The 27,370-nt window shown below is 46.7% G+C and overlaps 1 protein-coding gene across 3 annotated transcripts in view; it reads left to right on the top strand.

Annotated features, from left to right (window-relative positions):
* The window catches only part of Slc12a8 (solute carrier family 12 member 8), a 153,524-nt gene that overhangs the window by 24,774 nt on the left and 101,380 nt on the right, over positions 1 to 27,370 (top strand). For all 3 annotated transcript variants that reach the window (XM_040750885.1, XM_040750886.1, XM_040750887.1), the window contains 2 exons: positions 249 to 440; positions 8,132 to 8,363. In XM_040750885.1, the coding sequence (XP_040606819.1) occupies positions 249 to 440; positions 8,132 to 8,363 (424 nt within the window). The remainder of the gene's footprint in view (positions 1 to 248; positions 441 to 8,131; positions 8,364 to 27,370) is intronic.

The raw sequence follows: 27,370 nt of genomic DNA, 5'->3' as shown, positions 1-27,370 counted from the left end.
TTGAGTTGCTGTCACTTTAGGTATAAAGTCATCAGAGTCTGAAAGGTGGACTTCCCACCTCTCCGAGACTTCTTGTACCTTAGCTTGGAAGAAGAACCAGGAGGTACTTCACACTTCTTTTCTCCTTGTTCCTCTGTGGCCCCTCTGCCCAGTGGGTAACCCAGTGGGCAGGGTACTCAGTGCTTCTATTGAGAGCAGTTCTAGTGAGATGTCTCCCAATCTGATACCCTTTCCCCATTCTGCTACAGGGAAATACAGGTGTGCTCCTGGGCTTGCTCCTGGTGTCCTTCGTCATCCTCGTGGCCCTCATCACCGTGCTGTCAGGCATTGGCGTCGCAGAGTGTGGCAGCATAGGCAGTGGTGGTGTCTACTCCATGATCTCCTCAGTCCTTGGTGGGCAGATGGGAGGCACTGTTGGGCTGTTGTACGTGTTTGGGCAGGTGAGTCTTCAGCATGGGTCAACTGCTCACCTCTACCTGTTCATTTGCATTGTCTCCTTTTCCCCTTCCTAATTTGGCCTGGGGGAGGCAAAGGTGGGGACAAGGACCCCACTTGATAGAGGACCACACTGGGCTCTCAGCACACACCAGCAATCTAGGTCAAGAGCCTGAAATCCAAAGCTCCTGTCTCCTCCTACCTCCGCCTCATGAATTCCTGGGGTGCTCAGGCCAGGGACGGGCAGTGTCTCACTTCTCCTGCCTTTCTAAGAGGGGTGTGCAGGGCAGGGGTGTGCGGGGCAGGGGTGTGCGGGGCAGGGGTGTGCGGGGCAGGGGTGTGCGGGGCAGGGGTGTGCGGGGCAGGGGTGTGCGGGGCTGGGGTGTGCGGGGCTGGGGTGTGCGGGGCTGGGGTGTGCGGGGCTGGGGTGTGCGGGGCTGGGGTGTGCGGGGCTGGGGTGTGCGGGGCTGGGGTGTGCGGGGCAGGGGTGTGCGGGGCAGGGGTGTGCGGGGCAGGGAGCCCTCTGCACTTTGCACTGTGGATGGACATTGTGCCTCTGCCAGAGGCCTTTCCTGGACGCAGCCCTTTCCTATGGAGGTAAAGCTCTGACAGGTCTGATGACTTGGGTGGCCTTAAGCAGGCCACAGGCCCTCATGTGGATGCTTAGACAGAGGTGGAGAAATGCCAAAGCTCATCTAAAGCTTAGTTAGCTGGGACACAGGGATGGGGATTTGATGCTGGGAAGGCAACACACAGACATTAAGAAGTAGCTTTTTGTAAGTGTGGCTTGGAACAAAAGGGTTTTTAATGGAAAAACAAACGGTGGCAGGTAACTGAAAAACAATAAAAAAAATGGGCTTTGTTACTTCTCATTTGAAGCAGTAAATACACCATATTCTTTAACAACACAAAGCTGAGTGTGTGCATGGGTGTGAGTGTATATGTGTATGTGATTGTGTATGTGTGTATTTTTGTGTGCATGGGTGTGAGTGGAGAATGTATTTGTGAGTATGTAGGACAGGTGCATGGGAGGTACCTCACCGCTTGCTTAGAAAAGGCAGTTGCTTCTGTTGGAGAAAGATCTAGAAATACTATATATGTTGAGCATCCTCAATTAAAACCCCCCAAATTCATAACACTCCAAAAATCTAAAGTTTTTTTGAGCATCACATCGAGCAGGGTTAAAATATTTCAGATTTTGGAGTTAGGTGTGGTGGACATGCCTGTAATCCCAGCATCCATCTGAGAGGCTAAAGCAAGGGGTTTGTGACTTGGCAAAATAGTAAGATCCTGTCTCTAAAGAAACAAAAGCACACCAAACAAAAAAAACCAAACAACAGAACACTCCTACCAAACCAAAGCAAGCCAAGCCCTCAGATGACAGGAAACAGCAAACGAAACAAAAGCCTCCAAGTTTCAGATGTTGGAGCATTTTTGAAGCTGGATTTTCACAGGAGGAAAAAGCTTAATAAAGTAAGACTTTCATAGATGTTACAAAACCCAAGAGTTCAAACCATGCATTGCCCCTGTGACAGCCGTTTGGGGATGACTGACTAGTGGTCATCACAGCCTTCTATGCTTCCCCAAGAGGTGTTTTCCTGCTGTCATGGATCCACAGGGACTGCAGTCTCACTTTCTCCACTCCCTGGGCAGACAGAAGATGAGGACAAGGGTTGGGCATCTCAAATGGGGAGAGAACACTGGAAGGAAGAGTGTTCACAAAGGTTTGCCCAGCGGAGGCAGCCATAGTGAGAAACTTCTGGGCCCAGGCCTCAGTCAGTGGTCCCTGTAGTCAGTGCTGGCGGGTCTCTGCTGTCTGAGCTCATCTGGGCAGATTCTCTGACAGCGGTGCCTGACCTTCCAGTCCTTATATTGACTTCTGGCTTTGGTTTGCTTGGATGCTGACGATGTTGGTGCACACACTTCTAGGAATGCTGATCTGCAGCTCCTGTGAGATGGGTTTGTCTGGCTTTGGTGTGGGGTAACACTGGCTTTTAGGGCTCACCTGGTAGTGGTGGGAGGGTGTTTCCTTCTACTCTTTGGAAGTTTATATAAAGGGTTGGCATTAACTCTTTAAATGCTAAGTGGAACATAGCAATGCAACCATCAGATCCTAGTTTTCTTGGTTGCCATTGTCTCAAATATTCCAATTACTAGCATACTCTGCCTGCATGGGAGTGTCCTGATTCTGTTTTGTGTAATGTTGGCAGGTCATGTCTTTTTACACATCAGTCTGCTTCATCCAGGCTATCTGTAGTGCTGACATATTATCTGTTCCCTTGTAATCCTCTTTGTTTATGTCTGGTTGTATTGTCACTTCTATCATTCCTTACTTTAAACATTGTTAAAGTTTCTTCTTGACCAATCTAGATAAAGAATTATTCACATTTTCATCTAATCTTAAATTGCAAAGAATTTGGTTTTCATTGTAACATTTTCACGAGAAATTGTCTTTGTCAATTCGTCCCTCCCCCATCTTCCTGTTTCCCTGCTTGTGTCCTTCCACCTCCTGTGGCCTTCTTATTTCATGTCACCTATCAAGCAACCAACCCTGTTGGAGATAGGGTCTTACTATGTAGCCTGGGCTGGCCTGGAACGCATTGTATAGACCATGCTGGTCTTGAACTTACAAAGATCTGTCTGTCTCCACCTTCTGAGTTCTGGGATTAAAGGTGTGGGCCACCATCACCTGGCATTATTTTTATTTTTAATTATGTGTGAGTGGTGGTGTTGAGGGGTTGTGCAGATGAGGGCAGTGCCATGGAAGCCAGTACAGGGGCTTGGATTCCTGGAGCTGGACCTAGCAGGTGGTTGGTGTTCTCTGTATTGTGTAATATATTGCTATTCGTCACTGAGCCATCTCCAGCCCCTATATTTTAAAACTGCTATTATTAGTTCTTTGAGAACTTCATACAATGTGTGTTGAGCATATTCGGACACACCCCAACTTCCTAATACACCTCTCTTTACTTACCCACCCAACTACGTGTCTTTTTCCCCCTCTGCATCCTAGGATGACCTTGACCCCCATGGTGAGCTTCTGCCTCTTAAATGCTAGAATTACAGGCCTGTATGCCTGATTAGAATCATGACTTTAAAATCTTGCCGTGGGTTCTGGAGGGATGACTCACCAATTAAGAAAGAGCACCAACTATTCTCCCGAAGACCCAGGTTCAATCCCCAGTGCCCATTGGATGGTCCACAATCACCTGTGACACCAGTGTCAGGGGATCTGACTTCCTTCTGGGCGTCAGTTACCCAAGTGGTGCACAGACATACATGTAAGCAAAGTGCCCATGCATGTAAAATAAAAATCAGTAAAATAGAAGTCCTACATGAAAAAATAAACATTAAAAAAAAGCCTTGCCATGTCTTGTACACAATCACTTCTGAGGCCTGGCTAGCCGCTCTACCCTTTGGGACCAGATCCATGGTCAGAGGACTGGACTGCAGCTAGAAACTCTCCTTCCTCCCTGTCATGCCCCTCATCTGAGGGGCCTCTTTTGGCAGCTTACTGGGATATGAAAATGTCTGGCTTTCAGCCTGTGAATGATGGTAAAATTATCTGTCATGGCCACTTTGTGCTGGGCTCCCTATGGCAAGAGCGGAGGATCAGAAAGCTTTTTTAGAGTAGACAGAGGCCTGGAGTTTTCACTGTGGGAGTGAGCACGGCCACCATCCATACTAAGTTAGGATTTGTGCCTGAAGGAGAGAGAGTGGAGGGGCGTGACTGTCTTCTACTGAGGTGTCCTGAACACCTGACTCACCGAAGCAAAGACCCCGGATGGAGGTGTTCTGAGAATACGCCTCTTCCTCTCTTTACAATGGTGAGCACCTCCCACCTTGTGTGGCAGGGAGTTATAGATGTTCCTGTGTTGAGAATGGTAAAGAGAAGGAAAAGTCCCTGATTGTGTTAGAAGGAAATGAAAACACTATCCAACTATAATGAGCTCTGGGAATGTTTACAGAGACTCAGTAATGCTTTTCAAGGAAGAGCGTGTTCCAGCCTGGATGCCTTAGGGCAGCTGGCTTGCTCAGGAAGACTTGGGGTTCAGACCCGCCCACTCTGTGTCGCTGTCTCAAGCCGGATGTGGGCTAAGGCCTTGAGTTCTGAGCCAGAAGGGACTATAGTTTCCTGCCCATGCACAGGCCCCTCGTCCCTGGAGATGGGTTCACTTTTGTACCCAGCTATTCCAGCTCCACGGTGATGGGCGAGTCTGCATGCTAGAAATGTAAAAGCAATACAGTAACTCTAATGGTGTGGTGCCTCTCCCCTCCCCCACTCAGGATCTTACTGTACAGCCTAGTCTATCTGAATGTTGCCAAGTAAAACAAGCTAGTCTTGAATTCCCAATCCTCCTGCCTCTGCCTTCTTAGTGCTTAGACAAGTGCCCTCATCCCTAGCTTGATAGTTAACCTTGACTCTCAACTTAGTGAAGCCTATTTCTTGCTGTGTCTGTGAGGATGAAGAGCTGTCCTGACTTCAGACACCACAGTCCAGTAAGCCGGGGGTCGGATGGGAAAACACAGAGGAGGAAGTCAGAGCGGATGGTGGTGGCCCTCAGCAGGTGCACACAGGCTCTACCACCACCCATTACCATCAGACTCTGGCTTTGGCAGCCTTTCAATGCAGACCCACTCCAGTGACACCCAGGGAGCTTCCATACCCTTGGCTCCAGGCTGGTACTGTGTCTTTGTCCCTCTTGTCCTGAGGTTTTCATCTCTTGGATTTAGCAGCCATTTGCTTATCTGGATTTCCAGCTTGTAAATGACCATGTGGGACCACCCAGCCTCTGACTGTGCTAGCCAACCCAGTAAATCCCCTTTTGGAATTTGCATGTGCATTCACTGAACCCTGGCCAGGAGAGAGTGCTTAGGCCTTTCTGTGTTCACCTTGGAAGAGCAGCTTACTTTTAACATTGTGCTGTGTTGTCAGAAGTTGGCCAAGTCAACCAGACTTTGCCCAGCCAGGTTTATCTGCATTAGAGGGTGATGAGGTAGTAGTGGTCACAGGTAAGGGCACTTGACTATGAAAGTTACATCCCACAGTAGGCACTGAAGGCTCATATCATGCTTAACAAATGGAGGGCACTGAAGAGGTGAAACAAACATTGAGGTTTTAAAATCTGTACCTGGTGTGTTCACTTGCCTGATTATGTGTTCACATGGTTATAGTGCATGTGTGTGTATGTGCATGTATATATGCATGCTATGGAGGCCTGAAGTAGACATTGACATTTTCCTTGGTTACTCTTTATTTATTGAGGCAGGATTTCTTGCTGAATTCAGAACTGGCTATTTCCAGCCAGGGAATCCCTTTGTGTGCCTCCAAGTGGAATGCTAGAGTTACTATCGGCCACCACACCTGACCAGCTTTTTCCACGGGTTCTGGGCATCTGAACTCTGGCCTTTAGGCTTGTGCAGCGAATGCTTTATCCGCTGAGCTATCTTCCCAGCCCAAGTATTTTGTTTTTTTTTAAAGGGTGTTTGTATTCTTGCTATAGGAGACAATAGAATCTGAGTAAAGGGACCAAGCTAAAAAGAAAGGGGATCAAGGTCAATGATTATGCAAAGTGATGCTCATGCCACCAACATTTTATTACATTGTGCATGTGTGTATCATTGTATGCAGTTGGATGGATGTGCGCATATGTGTGTATTGTATATGTATATGTATGTGTTTGTTTATGTATACGTGCATACTGTATGTATGTGGAGGTCAAAGAACAACTTGTAGGAGTCGGCTCTCTCCTTCAACCCTGTGAGTCCTGGAACTCAAACTCAGGTCACTAGGCTTGGTGACGAGTGCCTTCACCTGATTGAGCCATCTTGCTGGCCCACACGTGACATTTTTTAAAGACAGGGTCTCACTGTGTGGCTTTGTAGACCAGAATGGCCTTGGACTCAGAGACCCACCTGCCTCTGTCTTAGTGTCTCAATCAAGTGTTGGGATTACAGTGTGCACCACCACACCCAACTCATGTCATCCTTGACTACTGATATGGGCCTGCCTTTTAAATATTTCTATAAAATGTAAAATCATGACTCTGGTATATGGGTGAGTGCAGCCTACTAGTAAGATATTTAGGAACACTGAGGAGGGAGGTGTGGAGGCCAGACAGACAGAACAAATCTGTACCTCCACAGTTAGGCACTTTAGTCAGTAAATGGAAAGACAAGTTTGCTGGGCTGGACAATCCAACTATCCACCTCAAGTTTTATAGGACTGCAAATCATAATCCTTCAGACTATCTGGTCACCAGACATAAGTTATTTCTGTATCTACTATAGACTGGCAGAAAGCAATATAAATTAACGTGTAACTTTACTCAGTCTGGGATATTTAATGCTACTTTAATCAACAGTGAATAATGAACCAGACCCTGACTTCCCCTGGATAGCCTGTGGGTCCCTTTGTTACACATCACATTGAAAAGATGTGCCACCCACTCTTTTTTATTCTAGTTCTATTTTTTTGAGACAGGGTTTCTCTGTGGAGCTTTGTGAACTAGGCTGGCCTTGAACTCATAGAGATCTGACTGCCTCTGTCTCCCCAGTGTTGGGATTAAAGGTATGTGCCACCACTGCCCAGCTTCTAGCTCTACATTTTATTTATTTAAGACAGGCTCATACTGGTTGACCTATGTAGATTAGACTGACTGTAGTTTTCATTGATCCTCCTGCTTTTGCCTCCTGAGTATTGGGATTACAGCTATGTGCCACCATGCCTGGCAGCTAGATAAGTAAAAGAATAATACTGCCAGGGATTGTGGCTCGTGTCTGTAAGTTCAGCAGTCAGGAGGCTGAAGCAGAAGGCTTACTGTGAGTTTGAATCTAATTTGGGATATATAGTGAGATTCAGGTCAGTCTGGTCTACAATGTTAGACCCTGTCTTAAAGAACCAAAGCCAACTGATACAAACCAAACCAAATGGCAGGATTTATAAGCCTGGAGAAATTGTTTATTCAGTAAAATGCCTGTTTGTAAGCCTGGGGGTATGCATTTGATCCCCAGAGCCAGTGTGAAAAACAAACAAGGTGTGGCGGCACATACTAGAGAGGTGAAGATAAGAGGATTCATGGGCTGCAGTCATCAGCCGGGCATTCCTGGCCAGTCCTAGGCCACTGGGAGAGTCTGCTTCAGAAAAGAGCTGGATTTACACACACACACACACACACACACACACACACACACACACACACACTAAAGAAATGGCGTTCAGATGTCTGGGAGAGTGCTGCTGTGGCCCTGAGGACAGGCCTCTTCGTGCATGGGTTTGTTGTAGAGATTTACTTAATGAATAATGCAGGCAGAGAAAGCCAAAGACCTTTTGACCCACTGTCCCATAATCTTTTTGCCTTGGTGACCACTGGCAGCTCATTCCTCTCTTGCTCAATATGTAGATGAGCAGAAATGGGGCCCCGAGGCAGGCTCCCCTGTGGAAGAGCAGGTTTGACCTGGTGCTGACTCCCAGGTTGAGAACCACAGTGCTGGTGGAGAGAGAGTGTGTGTGTGTGTGTGTGTGAGAGAGAGAGAGAGAGAGAGAGAGAGAGAGAGAGAGAGAGAGAGAGAGAGAGAGAGAGAGAGAGAGAGAGAGAGAGAGAGAGAGAGAGAGAGAGAGAGAGAGAGCGCACAGGTCTGCAGCTGATGTGTCTCTGTTGCTGGCTGGCTCTTCCTGCCGGGAATTGCCTGGCAGTGTGTTGCAGGTGCCATGTACATCACCGGCTTCGCGGAGTCCATCTCAGATCTGCTGGGCCTTGGGAATATCTGGGCTGTGCGAGGAATTTCAGTTGCTGTGCTTCTGGCTTTGCTGGGCATCAACCTAGCTGGTGTCAAGTGGATAATCCGCCTCCAACTGCTGCTGCTGTTCCTATTGGCTGTCTCGACCCTGGATTTCGTGGTGGGTTCTTTCACCCATCTGGACCCAGGTAGGCCTTTGGAGTGTTTTGTAGATGTTGATGGGTATAATTTGTGAGGTATCTTCCCTTCCTACAGGCTATACCTACCATTCGGGTGGGCTGGGCTTCATCAGGTGCACAGCTTTGGTTCAGCTCCCTGGGCCCACAAGCCCCTCAACACACACACACACACGCACACGCACACGCACACACACAGAGGCACGCATGCACGCACTTTTACTTCATGTATTTTCCATGATTCTCTTTTGTTTCTTTCTATAAAAAAATTACAAAAAATGTAGCTAACACAACTTCCACCAAACAAAAGCACAAGCAGATGGGCAGAGACCAAACCCATAGCAATGACTGGGACACAGAACAAGAAAGAAATGTGGGGATAGAGAGGAAGACAGGCTTTGAGGTTATCTGCCAGTTTTCTTTATGTTAAGAACTTGATGTAAATATATGTTTCTGGGCATGGTGGCACCTACCTGTAAATATTTGGGAAGTTGAGGCAGGACGATTTTGAACAAAATGAGGACCTTGTCTTGAAAAACAAGCAAACTACAACAAATGTTGACGATTAGCAACCAAAATGTTTGATTAGCTGTTGTTTTATATTTGCTAAGTTATTTTTCAAAATACAATGTGCGCTCTTTACTTAAGCTTAAAAATAATCAGGTGGCCAGGTATAGTTTCTCACTCTTTGGGATGATGTAAGTGGTAAGTCTTTTTCTTCTCTTATTTTCTTTCATCGAGACAGGGCTTCTCTGTAGTTCTGGCTGTCCTGGAACTCACTTTGTAGACCAGGCTGGCCTCTAAATCACAGAGCTTTGCCTGCCTCTGTGCCCCAAGTACTGGGACTGAAGGTGTGCATCACAATGCCCATTGAATATTTTAACTATTCAATGAACCCATCACCGACTAGTCTAGCTGTTCCCTACCTGTAGGTTGAGATCCCTTTGGGTTTCACAGAGGTCATCTATGACCATGGGAAAACCACAGATATTTACATATGATTCATAACAGTAGCAAAATTACAGTTATGAAGTAGCAATGAAAATAATCTTGTGGTTAGGGAACTGTATTAGAGAGTCACAGCATTAGAAGGTGGAGAACCACAGGTTTAAACTAGCCCAAGGTTTCCTCAGCCTCCTGGGAGCCTAGCAGTGGGAATCCTACATCCCAGGGCTCTGAATAACTTTGCCACTTTCTGATTTGTGTTATTTTAGTGTCAAGGTCAACTCTGCCTGTCCTTGGAATGCACACCTGTAGATAGGCCTGACACACTCCAGAAACTCTGTGTTTATATGGCAATGGAGACCAGGCTTTAAAGAGAGGGGGAGATGGAGCCCAGACAGGAGCCTGTAATAGCGGTGATGGGAAAGTGTTCAAGCACCTGCCGTGCTGGGCACTTCCCCAAGTATCTGCCACAGCTTGCCTTACTTGGTTGGTACCAGAGCCTCTTGAGATGGGAGCACTGATACCCACTTTACAGACAAAGCAAGAGGCTGTGGTTTGTGCGAATGCATGGCAGAGCTAGGGTGTGAAACCAGACATGATGTTGCAGTGGCGCCTGTCCGGGGTGGGCAGAGGCCTGTTTTTGTGTGGCATGCTTGTCTACTCCCTTTGAGGTCGTCACCCTTGCTTTGTGTTCTTACCTTTACAAACAACAAGCAAACTTAAGATGTCGGTGCCATTATACTTTTATTTTTGATGTATTTCTAGATTTTATTTGTATTTATGTGAGTGTATGTGTGTCTTGTTTGTGTGTATGTCATGGGTGTTCAGGTGCCTTCTGCTATCAGAATCCTTAGATACAGAGTTGTACATAGTTGTAAACCGCTTGACATGGCTTCCAGGAATCGAACTCAGGTCCTGTGGAAGACCAGCCAGTGCTCTTAACTGCTGAGCCATCTCTCCAGCCCCCACTCTTGCCTTTTTAAATGTTGTTGGTTGTAGACTGTTGAGAGTTGAGTTGGTGTATGGTACTGTTTCTTCAGATGTTGTAATTCCAATGTCAGAAACTGTGTATCCTCTGATTTCCTGGATGTTCCCCACTTAAATCCAGAAGCCCCACCCCCACCCCGACTTAAGGGCTGACTCCTATACAGTAGGGATCCTCAGTACTCACTCCATGCCAAGGGCCTGGTGGTCAGCCTGGCTCACCTGAAGTGCTGCTGCCCTGCCTGGGGCTTCTGTGTGGGAGGGAAGTTGTGTTGTTTTCCTACTTTGCGCCATCCTGCCCAGTGGCTCTCACACTGGGGAGACAGACTGGACCGGCCTGTGGCCGCCAAACTGTCAACCAAGGGAGAAAAGTCTACCCAGTCCCTGACTCCCAGGGGCCCTCCCCTCCACTGACACAGTTGCTAGGAGACTATGGTTGATTGGCAGGGCAGTGCTGCTGGCTGCCTCGAGCTTCACTAGATTCATGTGTTTTCCTCCTTGACTGGAGACATTCTTGGCTGCTCTTCTAAGTGACTCCAAATGCTTGCTCTTCCTTCTGGTCAGTACTTTAGAGGGATGTAGTATGAGCTGACATTTATTTTCAATAATTCCCATAACAACTGGCCCTTCTAGTATCTGCTTTTGGCATCATTGGTTTATCAGACTGTTTTCTCTGCAGTTAAAACCCACACTGAAACCAGGCTGTAAACCTTTAGTATGGATTTAGCAGAATGACTTCAAGTATTAAGGGGAAAAAGATATATTTCTTTAAGATTTATTTATTTATTTATTTGTGTGTGTGTGTGTCTGTATGTGTGCATGTATGTGTTACCTGCATGTGTGTATATAAACTATGAACATGCCTGGTGCCCAAGGAGGCCAAAAAAGGGAATTGTAGTGATATATTATTTATGATTTATTAAAACTTGCCTGAGGTTTCAGAAAGCAAAGTCAGCCACAGGCCATAGAAGCCAGGCACACATCTTTAATCCCAGAAGCCAGAAGCTGGGAAGTGGTGTTGCACACCTTTAATCCAGCACTCTGGAGGCAGAGGCAGGCGGATCTCTGTGAGTTTGAGGCCAGCCTGGTCTACAGAGTTCCAGGACAGCTTCCAAAGCTACACAGAGGAACCCTGTCTCGAAAAACCAGAGGGGGTGGGAATCTCTGTGAGTCCAAGGCCACCCAGATCTACACAAGAGTGAATCAGTCTAAAAGAGAATTATAGTTCACACTTTTAATTCCAACATTGGGAAGTATATAAGACAGAAGCAAGGTCTCAATAAAGACATTCATTCTCCAGCCACACTGAAAAGAGAGGTGTTAGTTCTCCAGTCACACTAAGGAGAGGCAGCAGTTTGAGGCTTGGATCATCCCTTTCAGCCTGAGGTAAAGGTAAGAAGCTAGTGGCTGGCTGCTTTGCTTTTCTGATATTCAGCTTGATTGAAGCTTTTGAACACCAATTTCAGTCTCTGGGTCTTTTATTTTTTTTTATGTTACAGGGAATCAATCAGATCCCCTGGAACTGGAGTTACAGATGGTTGGGAACTGCCATGTGGGTTCTGGGAACTGAATCTGGATTCTCTGTAAGAACAGTAGAAGCTCTTAGCCACTCTCCAGACTAGCGACACTTAATGTATATATACATATACATACATATAAATACATATATATATATCTACATACACACATACACATATCTCTATACATATACACACATATACATACATACATACATACGTACAAACATACATATGCATGGGGCTGGAGAATTGGCTGCTTTGATATCCTCTTCTGGCACCAGGCACACATGTGGTACACAGACATACATGCAGATAAAACCCACATACACATGGGGCTAGAGAGATGGCTCAGAGGTTAAGAGCACTGACTGCTCTTCCAGGGGTCCTGAGTTTAATTCCCAGCAACCACATGGTGGCTCACAACCATCTGTAATGAGATCTGGTGCCCTCTTCTGTCCTACAGACATACATGCATACAGAATACTGTATGCATAATAAATAAATCTTAAAAAACACATATACACACAAAACCCTAACATTTGAAAATTAAAAAAAACATGATAAAAGTTTTTGTACTATGTTTCTCTCTTATTTGAATTTTAAAGGTAAAACAAGTCAGGTATGGCCTCACATCTATGAATTCAGGAAGCTGAGGCAGGAGGATTGGCATGAGTTCAAGGTTAGCCTGGGCTACAGAGTTAAGACCCTGTCTCAAAAAAGGAAGGAAGGGAGGAAAAGACAAAAGAAAGCAGGGAAGGAATCTTCCTTCTTTTTATGTTATGAAACCCTTAAATCCTGACACCTGTAAAAGGAAGAGCGAACTTTCCTTCCTGCTCCATGCTTTCACTCCTGTGGCCCAGGAGGAGATGAGCACTTAATGCATGTGTGCATGTGTTGAGTACACACAGGACTGCAGTGTGCTACTCTCCTGCTCCTGCTGAGAGTCACCTGGTGGGCGTTCTTCTGTTCTTATGGAATTTTAGTCACTATAAAAAAATACTTTCTTTTATTTTTTTCCTCCAAACCCTCCCCTACACACCTCACTCACTTTCAAATTCATCCTCTTTTCATTAATTGTTGTTACATGCATATATGAACATATATACTGTATAACATTCCCTATTACTGACTTAAAGGTGCCTTGAGTTTAAAGTCCTATCGCTGTAGTTTAGATTTCCCCAGTCTTGAACCATTACAGACGTGGCTGATGATCCTGTTAGGATGTGGGAATTGTTTCTGCAGGAGCAAGTCATTAGTAGAATTCACAGGAGAGAGCAAGTGTCCTTTAAATTTTGCCTGCCTCTGTCACGCTGCCTCCCAATTAGATTGTTCTGAACTCACACTAGTGGTAGGTAAGAGTTATTGATTACCAGTATCTTGGAAAATAATGGGTAGCCATAATCTTTTAAATTTCTGCTGTGTTATAGATGAAAGTGTATATTCCTTTTCTTTCAATTTGTTTTTATAACCATTGAGGATTTTTCTCATATTTTTATTGCCTCTTCTATTTCTTTTCTCTTGAATTGTTTATAATCTTCCTCTGTTCTCTGCCACTTGGTTTTCTTGTTCCCTGATGGTCTGTCTACCTCAGCAGTGAATCCAACACAGACAATGCTAGCTTACTTCTTATTCATGCTAGATGTGTGCTACAGACGTTGAGACCCCCCCATGTCATCTGTCCTTTTAAAATTATATGAAAAGAAGTAACACATACATAAATGCCCATTTTGATCCAAGTTATATACTCTGTTTATTTCCTTGTTTATTATCTTGAAACCAAATGTACTCTGTGTGTTAGGTCTCTGGGGCTGCCTTAACCTACTGCTACAACCACGAAGCTTAAAACAACAGAAATTTATTTTCCCATAGTTCTGAAAGACAGAAGTCCGGAATCAAAAGTATCTCAGAGTCACTGTCCCTCCAAGTCCCTAGAAGATACTCCATCCTGTTCTCCAGTTTCTGGAGGCCCAGGTGTCCTTAGGAGTGGCTGATCGGTGTTCTAGTTTCTACCTCTGTCTTCACATGGCCCTGCTCTGTCTTAGCAAAACAGCACTGTAGATACAGCCAACTTTATAACCCTGATGATCTCACCTGGGTGTCCTTAGGTATGCGTTTGCAAAGACACTTTTCCAATGAGGCCTCATTCACAGGTTCTTAGGTCTTGGTGAGAACACATGTCTGGAGGCCACCATTTGCACCACTACACACCGTCAATTCATTTTTATTTATTTTTCCTCCTAGGCTTTTATTTAAATTAGAAACAATCTTATTTTACATATCAATCCCAGCTCCCTCCCCCTCCCATTCTCTGATGCTCCCCAGAAACCCCCCCATCCCATCCCTCTTCTGCTCCCCAGGGAGGGTGAGGCCTTCCATGGGGGAATCATCAAAGTCTGTCACATTTGAGGCAGGGCCTAGGCCCTCCCCCTGTGTCTAGACTGAGAGAGTATCCCTCTATAGGAAACAGGCTCTCAAAGTCCTTTCGTACACTAGGGATACCACTACCAGAGGCCCCATAGACTACCCAGGTTTCCTAACTGACACCCACATTCAGGGATCCTGGTCGGTCCTACCCTGGTTTCCCAGCTGTCAGTCTGGAGACCATGATCTCCCCCTTGTTCAGGTCAGCTGTTTCTGTGGGTTTCACCAGGATGGTCTTGACCCTTTGGTCATCACTCCTCCCTCTCTACAACTAGATTCCCCAGGAGTTCGGCTTAGTGTTTAGCTGTGGGTGTCTGCTTCTGCTTCCATCAGCTATTGGATGAAGACTCTAGGATGATCAATCTCATTATAGGGAAGGACATTTAAGGTAGCCTCCTCCACTATTGCTTAGATTCTTATTCGGGGTCATCCTTGTGGATTCCTGGAGATTTCCCTAGTGCCAGATTTCTCTTTAAACCTATAATGGCTCCCTCTGCTAAGGTATCTCTTTTCTTGCTCTCCTCTATTCTTCTCCTGACTTAACCTTCCTGCTCCCTCATGTCCTCCTCTCCCTTCTCCCCTTCTCTATCTCCTAACCCCCCCCATTAGCTCAGGAGGTCTTATTCCTTTCCCCTTCACCAGGGACTCTGAATTATAGGATGAAGATTACCATTCATGGGCTAGGGGTGTTGTTGTAGGTTATTTTTATTGGGGAGAAATCACTTACATGAGAAAACCGATAACCCAGGGTCAGTGCTCCCGGCATCCAGTCTCTGCTGCTCTCCGATACCCGCCCAGAACCCCAAGAGTTCCCAGCCCTGTCTCCCTTAGGCCTGTAACCCACATGCCCCGTATGCACCTGTGGCCATGCTCAAAGGAGCATGGTCAGTGCCACAGGTACCTAGTTAGATCTCTCCCTACACTGTATGTCTCTCTAAGGGTCCTCCTTGTTTCCTAGCTTCTTTGGAGGTGTGGATTGTAGGCTGGCACTCCTTTTCTCTATGTCTAAAGTCCATATATAAGTGAGTACATACCATGTTTGTCTTTTTGTGGCTGGGTTACCTCACTCAGGATAGTTTCTTCCAGTTCCATCCATTGCCTGTGAATTTCAAGATTCCATTGTATTTTTACCGCTGAGTGGTACTCCGTTGTGTAAATGTACCACATTTTCTCCATCCATTCTTCAGTTGAGAGGCATCTAGGTTGTTTCCAGGTTCTGGCTATTACAAACAATGCTGCTATGAATATAGTTGAACAGATGTCCTTATTGTATGAATGTGCGTATTTTCACTCTATCACTTTTGGCTTGCTTTATTTTCTGTGACCAATTATTATCCAGAACATTCAGTTGCCCCTGGTGTTGACCTTGAGTTCCCCTTGTGGGAGCTTCTCTCCAGCCTTGCTTTTCCTAGGGAGGCCACTCTATGTTGGGTCCCAGCTGGTTGGGTTCCCACCTCTCTTCCCAGGACCTGGGCCCTTTCCTGTGCATCCCAGAAAATGTCACTTTTCTACTTTCAGCTATGATTGACATCGGATAAAAAATTCCAAGTTGCAAATACTTTGGAGTAGAACTGTGAAATCATTTTGCTTCACTTTCTAGCTTTCCACAGCATCAGGTGTCAGGTGCTCTTCTGACTCCCATGCCTGTTTCTTCTCCGAGTGTTAAACATCTCCTCTCTACCCACAATGCCCTATATTCTATAACAAAAATTGGTATGATTTAATTTTTTGAAATTGTATGTATGTATGTATGTGTGAAGATGCATGTGGGTTCCTATAGAATACAGGAAAGCGTGTTGGATCCCCTAGAGCTGGAGTTATAGGCAGTTGTGAGCCACCTGTGGGTGCCGAGAACAGAACTTGGGACCTCTGGAAGAGCAGCCAGTGCTCTTTACCACTGAACCATTTCTCCAGCCCCTGTAACAAAAAGATCTATTTATCAGCTTAAGCACCTTCAATTTGGGGGTTACAGCTATTTCTTTTATAGTCTTCCCCCCACATTTTTTATATTTAGTATGTGTTTAAATCATTCTTGCCACGCTGTCCTTGAACTTGAAATCCTCAAACTCCTGAGTGCTGCAATTACAGGTGTGTACCACCACACCTACCCAACTTACCCCTCTTCCCCCCCTTAAATTCTGACTGTAGCAATCCTCCTTTAAAAGCAATCTTAGTTTCTGCAGCTTAGGCTACCCACCAAAAGTATTAAATGGAAAATTCATGAATTTTTGTCAACATTACATGAGTTGTTCATAGGTTCCAAATTATTGTGCTTTTTTTGGCAGTCTCTCAGTGTGCCTAATTTATAAATTAAACTTCATTATAGGTATGTATAGGAAAACGCAGGATTTAGTGGGGTTTGCAGGTTCTGGCATTCCCTGGGATCTTGGAACTGTTCTCGGGGATAATTGATGTGTGCAACAATTGGCTATTAGAGCTCTTGGTTTGAACATTTGTCATTTAGAATGTTTTTAAATTTGAAATTATTTGTGTATATGCGTGTGTGTTCATGTATGCGGTGGCCATGTGCAGTGTGTCCTTCTGTCTCAGGATGTCTCTCTGAGTCATGTTCTTTCTTTGCCTGGGCTTTCCTCACCGCCTCGTCATGCCCTGGCTGGCAGCAAGGGTCCCTCTTTCTTTCTCTACCTCCAGCCCTGTCTTTCCCAAAGCACAAACTACTGCACTAGACACAGAGTGGCACTGTTCAAAGCTGAACAGCATGGCAGTTTAGACATGACACTTTCAAACATTTGTCTCAAAGCTCCTAAAATGCCATTTGGGGGCTCATATGTTCATTTATGTAAGACGAGTCTCAGGCCAAAATGATCTCACTGCCATGAAAGTCAGGCAAATATAGAGAAAATATATTTTGGAAAATGAAGTGACATGTGGTACATTTTAATTCTAGGTTCTACATTTTAAACAAAACTGTGAGTCTCCAAGCTTACTCCTTTGGTTATCCAGAAAGATGTTTGCCAAGGTTTCTGCAATACCCTGCATTTGGCAGCCTACATCACACACTCTGCTCTGCTTTGATCTTCTGGTGTCTCCTCTCAGTCAGTCAGTGAGCAGGACCTGGGGCAGGCTCGTCTCAAGCAGAATCCAGCAGGTGGAAATTGCTTGGTAAGGCTACCAGCTTGTTTTTGGCTAAGTGAAGGCCAAAGTCACTGCTTGGGGGCTGTAAAGAGGGTGCAGAAGCTTGCCTGTCCTCCTCCCCCTGCTGAAATGGCTGTTCGTGAGGTCCTGGATGGACCTTTGCTCAACTCTGATTCCTTTCTGTTTTTTGTTTCTTGTAGGGTCTCACTGTAGTCCAGGCTGGCCTGGAACTCACTCTGTAGCTAAGGGTCATCTTGAACTTCTGATCTCCTGCCCCCGCCTCTCAAGTGCTGGTATTAAAGACATGCCCAGCTCATCTGTGATTCCTAACTCGTTTTGTACATTGGCTGTATGTACTGGTTTAAGTAGTGTTTCCCCCTTTATTCTGTGATGCAGTGCCGTGGCTGTCCACTTGGTCTTCCTCTTCTTCATATGGTCAGGGGAGCGTGGGGCTCACTTCTCTGCTGTCAGTGGGTACCCTGTGCCTTCCTCCTCATCATTCCTGCTGCCCTGGTTCATCAGCTTCCCAGGATTTCTCCAACCCAGCTCCCATATGGCCAATTCCTGTGGTCCCTATACCACCCTGAATTAAAGTCAAGCAAACTCATACCTTCCATTCATTATTTTTAAACGTTACGATAAATCATATCTTTTAAAGGAAGGATTACCTTTTATTTATGGACAACTTCATACATATAAATAATGTGTCTTGATCATATCCATCCCGGTACCCCTTTGTATATCCCCTAAGCACCCTCTTGCCACCTTCTGGTCTGGTTTTGTTGTTGCTTTGGAAACCCACCAGAGCCAATTGGTACCTTCTGTTGAATGTCAACTGCTGGTTTTGTTGATGAGTCTTCTGTAGGTAACCATAGCTACAGTGAGTTTGTGAGTGCAGCGACCATGCTATGTCCACAGCACTCCTCTCCACACCTTGGCTCTTGCAGTCTTTCTGCCTCTCTTCTGAGATGGGTTCTGAGCCTTGAGCTTGGGATGGAGCACTCAATAGTCACTTAATGTTAGCACTTTGACCCATTGTGATGAGTCCGTGGCCAAGGCTGAGGGCAGCACAAATCTGTGGGTATATATACATCGCTATTTAGAAGGCAGTCTGACAACACAGTCACTTAGTAAAACCACAATGTGACAGAGGCTGGGCCAGGGTTACTGCTGTACTTCAGAGATGCAGAGGGGAAGTAATTTCTAGGGACCTAGGCCTCCATGTTCAGCTCCTTGCTGGTTCAGCATCCGAGAGGGGCAAAATCTGGGTGTTGGACAGACTTAGGTTCCTGCCTAAGGTCTATGCCCCAAGCCATGGACTTTTGAGCAGTTTTTTGGGGGGGGTTGAGACAGAGTTTCTCTGTATTATTTTTTGGAGGCTGTCCTGGAACTAGCTCTGTAGACCAGGCTGGACTCAAACTCACAGAGATCCGCCTGCCTCTGCCTCCCGAGTGCTGGGATTAAAGGCGTGCGCCACCAACACCTGGTGAGCAGGTTTATAGTATAGGCATGAGCTACATCCTGTGGAGCAAGGTGAACACAAACCTTTTGGCTGCTTGTCTAGAGCTTAGAGCCAGCCTGTGTGGTGGCTAAGAAGGGCAAGGCTTGGGTCTTCCAGAATTGCTCAATGCTGGTTTATGGAGTTAGGCAGTAAATACTGGTATGTAGAGAGAGGTCACTGAGTGGAAGACAGCCAACCTGCAAGGCCTTTTCCATCGCTGCAGGTGCAGTTGGCTAGTCTGTGGCGAGCATGAGGGATGCTCCCATGCCCTTATTGCCCACATGCTTACTTGTCTTGTACCCCATCTCTAGTACCCTGCTTCACTCTTGGAATAGAAACGGGGGCCAGGTTACCACTGTGGCATTACCTTCCCAGTCTGGTGCCTTCCCATCTGGCTGGCCCCTTGTGGTAGACATCAGCTCTGTGTGCTTTGTTTCCAAGTGTTTCCTGGGCTGTGGGTAGGCCTGCCCGAAGGGCTTTGCAGTGCCCTCAGTGGCCTCTGTGTGGAGTTGTTGTCTGTTTGTTCTCCGGCCTCTGGGCTGGAGGCCTTATCCCAGGGCAGCTCACTTAAGCCTTTTCCGTCCCTAGTCCTAGGAGGAAATGCTCACTCTTGTGTGTGGACTGCTTCTCCCAGCTGGTGTTTACATTTTGCGCTGGGACCAGAGATGGATTGTGCTATTCATCAAGTACTGTCACACACAAGCTCGCAAGTGACCCTCATAAACAACACTGGGCAGGGGCTGAGCAAGGTTAATTCAGAGAGGCAGAAGCAGCAGCCTGGAGAGGGGAAGTGGTTTCTGAGAACTCAGGCCTCTGTGTGCAGCTAGCTCCTTGCTGGTCCAGCAGAGAGAGGCTGAGTCTGGGAGTAGACAAAGAACGCTTTCAGTGAGGGGCCCAACTTTCACTCCAGCCTTGGTCCCCAGGGCCCTGAACCCTGCCTGTACCCAAAAGCACCCGTATAGAGCCTGAGGGAAACCAGGGAGAATCCCAAGCCCTGGGTCAGTCCCGGGCCTCTGGGTGGAGACTCCGTCTGTATTTCCAAACTGCTTGGGGTGGGAGATCCCTGCCCAGTGTCCTCTGCTTGCACAGGCCTTTGCCCTGCCGCCTTCAGAGATGGGCAGTGAGGTACAGTGGGAACAAAGACCATGGCTGTCAGTGCTTGGGCTCACAGAGACCTGGAGTCAAGAGTGGCCTAGAATGTGCTGAGAGTAGGGGGCTGATCTTTGTTTCAAACTTCTCAAGTGACTGACACCCAGCCAAGAGTTATACTCACACATCCTTGCTCTGTGTGTGTGTGTGTGTGTGTGTGAGAGAGAGAGAGAGAGAGAGAGAGAGAGAGAGAGAGAGAGAGAGAGAGAGAGAGAGAGAGAGAGAGAGAGAGAGCGCACATGTGAGGACACAGGAAGCAACACCAGCTGCAGGCTCTCTGCATGTATTACCCTAGTCACCCTTGAAACAACCAGTGGGAGGGTGATGTTAACATGACAATGTCCACTTTATAGACAAGGGAACTGAAGTTCCAAAGCGCTTGTAAAATTCCCTGAGGTTACATAGCATGTGGCTTGGCCAGTGTGATCTCAGAAGTACCCGCTACCACCGTGTGCCATTGGATGAAGGTGGAATCCCTATACATTCTTTCAGATCCAGAGGACCTGAGACCCCGAGGTCTTCTCTTGCATGGTCAGGTGGTCAGAGCTGAGCCCCTTGATGGGGAGACAAGAGATGAGATGGAGGGCTGTGAACACCAGGCGGGGTTGTGACAAAGCGTGCTTCCTCTCAGTGCCACCAGGAACAGAGATCATGGACAAACTTAGCCAAGGGATGCTAAGCTCGGGTTCTAAATCAGGCGGAGTTAGTGTCAGGCCATCCAGGCCACTCCTGTGCAGCCTGCCTCTCACCTCTGGGGTCTCCAGCAGCAGCCTCCTGGGGCATGGTGGTGAGGCAAATCTAGGCACTGGATGTCCCCACGCTAGTCCTCTGCATTGCAGGCCAGAAGCTGTAGGTAAGTATTTCCACCATTTCCTAGGATTCCCTAACAAGGTATGCCATCTTAGAAACAGACAAGGATTGCAACTGCTGGTGGGGAGCAAACCTTCAAGATTTGAGGTCGTAGTATAAAAGGTAAGAGGAAGTGACAAATAGCATTTCTTTGGTTTTGAGACAGGGTCTCACCAGGTAACCCTAGATGGTCTAGAACATGCTGTGTAGATCAAGCTGGCTTTAAACTCGGAGATCTGCCTGCCTATACCTCTGAGAGTAAAGGGAGTGCCACCATGATGTTTTATTATTACTTCTGTTCCTATCTTCTGCTTCTCCCCCATCTGTCCTCATACCCGATTCCTCTCTTTCTGGTTTGCTTTCCTTCTGTTTCTATGGCTGGGTCGTTGGAATGAGCAGTGTATGGGGGTTTCTGACTTGGCCCAGATCATTTCTGTTGCTGTCCTAAGCTCTCTTGGTATACTAAAATTTTTACCACTAATTGTATGTTAGTTTATCTAGCTAAAGACTTGATGCCTTGTGGACATAGACATAGAGAATGTACAAGTGTTTGGATGAGTTGAAAGCAGGCATCATGGACATTTTAGTCTTGAAGAGTTTGTTCATTCATCTATATTGGAGCTCAGTATATGCCACTCACCACAGAGGGCCTGTGTGACAAGTTCTTGTTAGATACTGGGCCAGAATCCGGAAGCTCTACGATGCCGGTGCTGAGGGAGAGGTGAATTTGGGCCTGCCTGAATCCCCACGCCTGGTCCCTGGCTTCACACCCGACATGTGCTTTGGCAGTGATCTGGGGCACACTGCTGGGGTGTCACAGTGGGCCCGAGAGGGTGGGGCTCCAGAGGAGGCCCAGTTGCTGGAGTTGTCCCTTTGGTGGCTTGTCCCGACAACAGGAATGCTCTGGGGACAAGGATAGGCCTCAAGCACCTGCGTCCCCCAGCGACAGTCTGGGGCCTAGGCAGGGTTTGTTAACTGAGCAAATGAAGGAACCAGAGTGATGAGGACTCTATAGAAAGGTCCTAGAACCTCAGCAGAGGTAGAGGACTGTCACCCTTGGCCCCTGGTCTGCAGACGTACGTGGCTGATCCTCCTCAGGCTCCCCCGGAGAGGCGCCGGCCTTCCTGTTTTGGCAGCGTTCTCAGGTACTCCGTCTGCACAGGCTCAGCTGGCAGGGTCTCACAAGGGTCTCACAGTGCCTTCACAGAGGGCCGGCCCTGGGCGGGGTCCTGCTACACGTTCAGTCAGACCTTCTTGGGCAGAAGGAAGGAAGACGGGTTACAGCTGTGAGAAACTGTGGCTTTGAAAGTCTTCCTCCTGAATTTTCTTGTTTGCAAGGAGTGGAGGCACTTAGAGAAGAGTAGGGGTGAGTCGGGGAAACCAGGCTGTATGTTACATTTCATAGAAGAGTAGGGGTGAGTCATGGGGAGAACAGGCTGTATGTTACATTTCATGACAGAGTAGGGGTGAGTCACAGGGAGAACAGGCTCTATATCTCACCTACCCCAGGTCACAGCACAGCATCTGCGTCACAGCCTCAGGAACAGCGGTGTCTCTTCCTCCTCCCTCTTTCCTCCCCTTTTAGTACACATGTGTTGTATTACCCATATCCACATGTAAGTAAATTAAACCGGAATCTAGACATCTGGGACGGGGGGGGGGCTCCTGATTTGTTCTTTCCAGCCACGCAGGGATCTGGGATGTTGGCCAGACACTCCCATAGATGAGCCGGAGTCTGGCTGGGGATCAGTGCATGTAGGACATGAGTAGTCAGTTCACACACCAACCTGAGGGGACGAAGACTAAAGCCAGCCTGACCCAAGCAGACCCTCCTTTGCTCGGGACCAGACACCCGGCAAGGCAAATGGAGGATGATGGGATGTAAATTGCCATTTGTTAGCCGATAGCCCGTTGTTTCTCATCAGGCTACTCCAGTGACAGCACATTGGGTTTCGGTGATGTCATTTTTGACCAATGGCCAATGCATTCAGCTGTCTGGTGAAATAATCTATTAACTGGGCACCTGCCAATTGTCTGGAAAAGGAACGAGTTCAGGCATATGTTTTAAAAAGTGATAACATTGTTACAGGTCCTGCCTAGACAAGGAGATGGGAAACATACGCCAGCAAGCACTAGCCCTGAAGTTAGATGAAGCGATGTGTTCCGAGTAGACTTGATACCCCATAACTGGCCTCTTTCCTCTGTATAATTCTATGGCAGGGGTTCTGAACCTGTGAGTTGTGACCCTTTGGGGGGGTGGAACAACTTTTTCATGGGCCTGTCTAAGACCATAGGAAAACACAGATATTTGTAATTCATAACAATAGCAAAATTACAGCTATATGGTAGCAACGCAAATAATTTTATGGTTGGGAGAGAATTACTACCCATGAGGAACTATACTAAAGGATCACAGTATTAGGAGAGCTGAGAACCACTGCTCTATGGAACCTAAGGGCGTACCACCAGAATGTACCCACACAGTACCTCGAGTGAGGAACTGGGCACAGGGAGCTGGAAGGCCATTTTCTGGGTCTCACAGCTGCCATTGGAACCCACGTCTCCCAGCTCCTCATCCTGTGGCTGTGTGAGCATTGCTCACAGCTGTGTGTTCACACTTCTGCCCAGGACCCGGCCTGATGCTGGCTGGTGATGAAGGTAACATCACAGCCTACCACAAGCTCAGTGTGCAATGTTGGGGGACCCACGCCTTAATCCTAGTTGTGGAAAATTTAGACAAGTTGTTACAGATATCATTTGTTTCATCCAAACTCTGCAGCTAGGGGAAGATGGGAAAGCTGTGGCCATCAGACACCTGTATGAGGACTGAGCACAGCTAGACCCTTTGGATAGAAAAAGTTTGCAAAATAGGGTCATGTGTGGCTACCACTTACTTGTAGTGATCATGACAACAGTTGTTCTTTACCAAGCACTACACAGGCCAATAATAATAATAATAATAATAGTAATGATAATGATGATGATGATAATGATGTTTATTATTATTGTTTGCTTTATTTGTGCCTGTTTAATTCTTACACAGTAAGTGTATGCTTTGATTATTCCTATTTTGTAGATGGGAAAATTGAGGCAGTGAGTGGTAAATACTTTCCCAATCAGAAGGACAGATGAGACTCAAATAATGTAAGCTCTTACCCACAATACCTTGCTATGGAGTCTGGGTTGAGGAGGAGGGCTGGGTGGCTTTTACTTTCATGGTACAGTAAAAAAAAGGCCATCTCTTTCCAAAGCAGCCTCTAGACTTGTGGTTCTTTTGGGTTGTACCAGCTGCTTGGTGACAGCGGTATCTTCTCCAGGTCTTTTTTTATTGTAGCCTGCCATCTCTCAGCCTTCCACACGGAGTCTGTTAGAGTCCCGAGGTCTGTGTGCATCCTCTCAGATGGACTATGCTGGCTCTCAGCTTCTTCCTTAGCTAACTTGATCTTCAGTCAGCACCAGCGCTCACATGTCTACTTTTTAGCTTCCAAAATGTTATTGCTATCTTATATAAATCTTACGGATTTATATCCTTAAAAAAGCACAACCAAAAAGCCTTTGCTGTGTATCAATTCAATTTAGAGAGGAAATAAAACCTTGCACGTGTGTTTAATCTGTTGTCTTGATTCAGGAATTCTGTGTTAATTTCATATGACAAACTGACCACATTTTAAAAATATGTAATTCTATTTACTTCATGCCTTCAAACTGTCATTTTTCCATCTGGGGGTGGGGCATCTTTCTGGAGAGTGTGCTATTTCCTTTCTCTAGCAAAGCCAAAAGTCTTGTGTTCTGGACTGTCGCTATTGTGTGGATTATGTCCCTGATTCCAAGGGTGGGAGGGGCATTTGTGAAAACCCGAGTAAAATGATAAACAAAAGATTTCAGGGCCTTCTAGAAACCATTTGGGATAACAATGCAGAAGGATAACAGTGTTTTCTCTTGGTTGGTTGCTGGAGTGTGATTTCTGACAGTGTCAAAATAAACATTAAAGAACCCCCTCGCTATCTTTGGAGGGGTAGCTTTCTGGGCTGGCCGTTAGTTGCAGTAGTCAGAAGGTGTGAATTAGCATTGTGAACATATTCCAAGAAGACTGAAAGGGTCCCAGATGCATACACTGTAGAATATTCGCAGGCTATAGAGAAAGGAGTGTCAGGTGTTTCTCTGGGAAAACAGTGACTTCATGATTACAATACCTGGAAATAGTACCAAGAGAAAGGCTCATGTCCAAAGAGCATCCTGCAATCATTGGCTATACTAAAAATTACAACCAGGACTCCCCAGGGCTGAAAGTAAACGGAGAAAGGCAGGGAAACCCTGGGGCCAGGTAAGTTGGTGCATTCTTGCAGCCCCAGCACTGGGGGTCTGAAGCAGGTCAGAGTTTGGGGTCAGCCTAGCCTACACCATGAAGCCTTTCTCAGAACAACCCTGCCATCACCCCCAAAGGGGAACAAAATGAACATTTAGCTTTAATGGGAAAATGTGTTTGTTTTCCTAAAAAAATATTTTGTCATGGTGAATTTTAAGGCTTATCTAACTGACACTCTTTCCTGGGCTCCTTTATTTCCTGTCCTTCCTTGATCCCATCTGTCCCTGTCTCCAGTGTCGTCCCCCCCCCCAGCCTGCCTTTATTTCTTTCTCCTTCACTTGATCAGTTGACCAAAACACCTTTGCTTGAGTTCCACTATGTGCTCAGTTTTTATAAGACACAAGAATAAGGCCCCACCTCCCCTTACCTAGGCAGCTATTATGCCCTGGGGAAGTTATGAGGGAAAATCTCTGACTTCTGGGAGCAGTGTGCAATGACCTTGACCTGAGGTTCTCACTACCTAAAGCATGTGCAGCTTAGAGGTTGCACAGGACTTCACCTGATAGTGAGCCTGGAAGGGCAAGCGAACTCTGTGAATGCAGACTCAGAAGTGAGAATGTGCATGGAAAATTCCAGAAGTGCAGAGTTAGCTGTGTGGTGCTTAGGCCCTGGTGTAGGACGGCGAGTGACAGGGGGCTAGAAGGAAGTGCTGCCAGCCTAAGGAGAGTCACACCCACTGTTTCCTGATGTGGCTTTCGCCTGAGCACAGCTCAGGAGGCCCTGTGACTCCCCAGGCTTCCAGAGGGGTTTGTATCGTAGACCTTGGAGACAGCATTCTTTGTCCTCAAAGGGTAGCATTTTCCCATGGATGTGGAGGTGTTTGGGGTTGTGTGTGGGGGTATTGTGTGGGTATGTATCGGGGGTATGGGGTGTGGGGTATTGGAGTATGGAGTGTGGGGGTATGGGGTGTGGAGGTGTGGGGGTATGGAGGTATCCTGTGTGGGTGATATGGTACTAGCTTTTTTTTTTGGTTTTATGAGACAGGGTTTCTCTGTATTGTTTTGGAGGCTGTCGGTCCAGCCTGGCCTCGAACTCACAGAGATCCGCCTGCCTCTGCCTCCCGAGTGCTGGGACTAAAGGCTTGTGCCACCACCGCCCGGCCTGATACTAGCTCTTCTTTTGGCGCAATGTGCACTCTTTTTTTTTCTGGCAAACTCCAAAGTCTTATATTTAGGACAGTTACCACCATGTGGGTTACGTCCTGATTCCGGGGGCCATTTGTGGAAATCTTTTTAATAAAACTCTGTGAATAAGAGGTTTCAGAGGCTTTTAGAAGTCATTTGGGATGACAGTGTAGAAGAAATGGTAGTGTTTTCTTCTGATGGACTGCTGGAGAAGGAAGACCATAAATCATAAAAGTTAGTGTCTGCATTGGTCGGGATACAAAAACAAAAAACAAAAAAATGAAGCAACAAAAAAATCAGCATCCTTTCAGCTCACAGCTGTGCTGTCACCTGCCATCCTTTTGTGCCTTTGCTAAGGGTCCCCCTCCCTCGCTACCAAAGATGGATCTCCCAGGACAGGACCTCGTGGGAAACCTGTGAGCCAGCAGGCTCCCTGGGGACCTGGCTCTGCATGCCCATCTCTGTCCAGAGATTGTGTCCATAGGGCACAGGGAGATGTTGAACTAGAAACGTTCTCATGGCTGTGTCCTCAAAAGACATGGCAAGCATGGAGAGCATCAAAGACCTCCTTGATCGTGTGGGATGGTACAGACAGGTGAGGGGTCAGCCTGTCCAGGCAGATCTGGCCAACATGGAAAAATGAAATCGTTTTTTCTCAAAGCAATACATTCCCCTCTCAGAGAGTCTGAAGGATGAAAGCAAACAGAGGGGAAAATCACTCAGAACCCTGCCATTCAGAGAAATAAAGGATAACTAGTCTCGTCGTTTCCATATTTTTATCTCATGTTTGTATTCATTAGATACTGAACATAAGTTACAATTTTATATTTGGAACAATGCATGCTTATTTTAATTGTTTTTATATTTCTCTCTGGGTGTGGAGAGGCGTGTGTACCACAGTCCACCTGTGGAGATCAGAGGACAACCCATGGTTCTCTCTTCCCACGGTGTAGGTCCTGGTATTGAACTCACGTCATCAGGCTTGGTTACTTTACCCTCTGAGCCACCTCACTAGCCCACGTTTCATTTAAAAATATGCAGCATAAAAGTGTCTTTTCTGCTCT

Source organism: Mesocricetus auratus, unplaced genomic scaffold, assembly GCF_017639785.1.
Source record: "Mesocricetus auratus isolate SY011 unplaced genomic scaffold, BCM_Maur_2.0 Super-Scaffold_100008, whole genome shotgun sequence".
Classification (NCBI taxonomy): Eukaryota; Metazoa; Chordata; class Mammalia; order Rodentia; family Cricetidae; genus Mesocricetus; species Mesocricetus auratus.
Note: the sequence above shows the minus strand (reverse complement) of the source record. Positions and strands in the feature narration are given on the sequence as shown.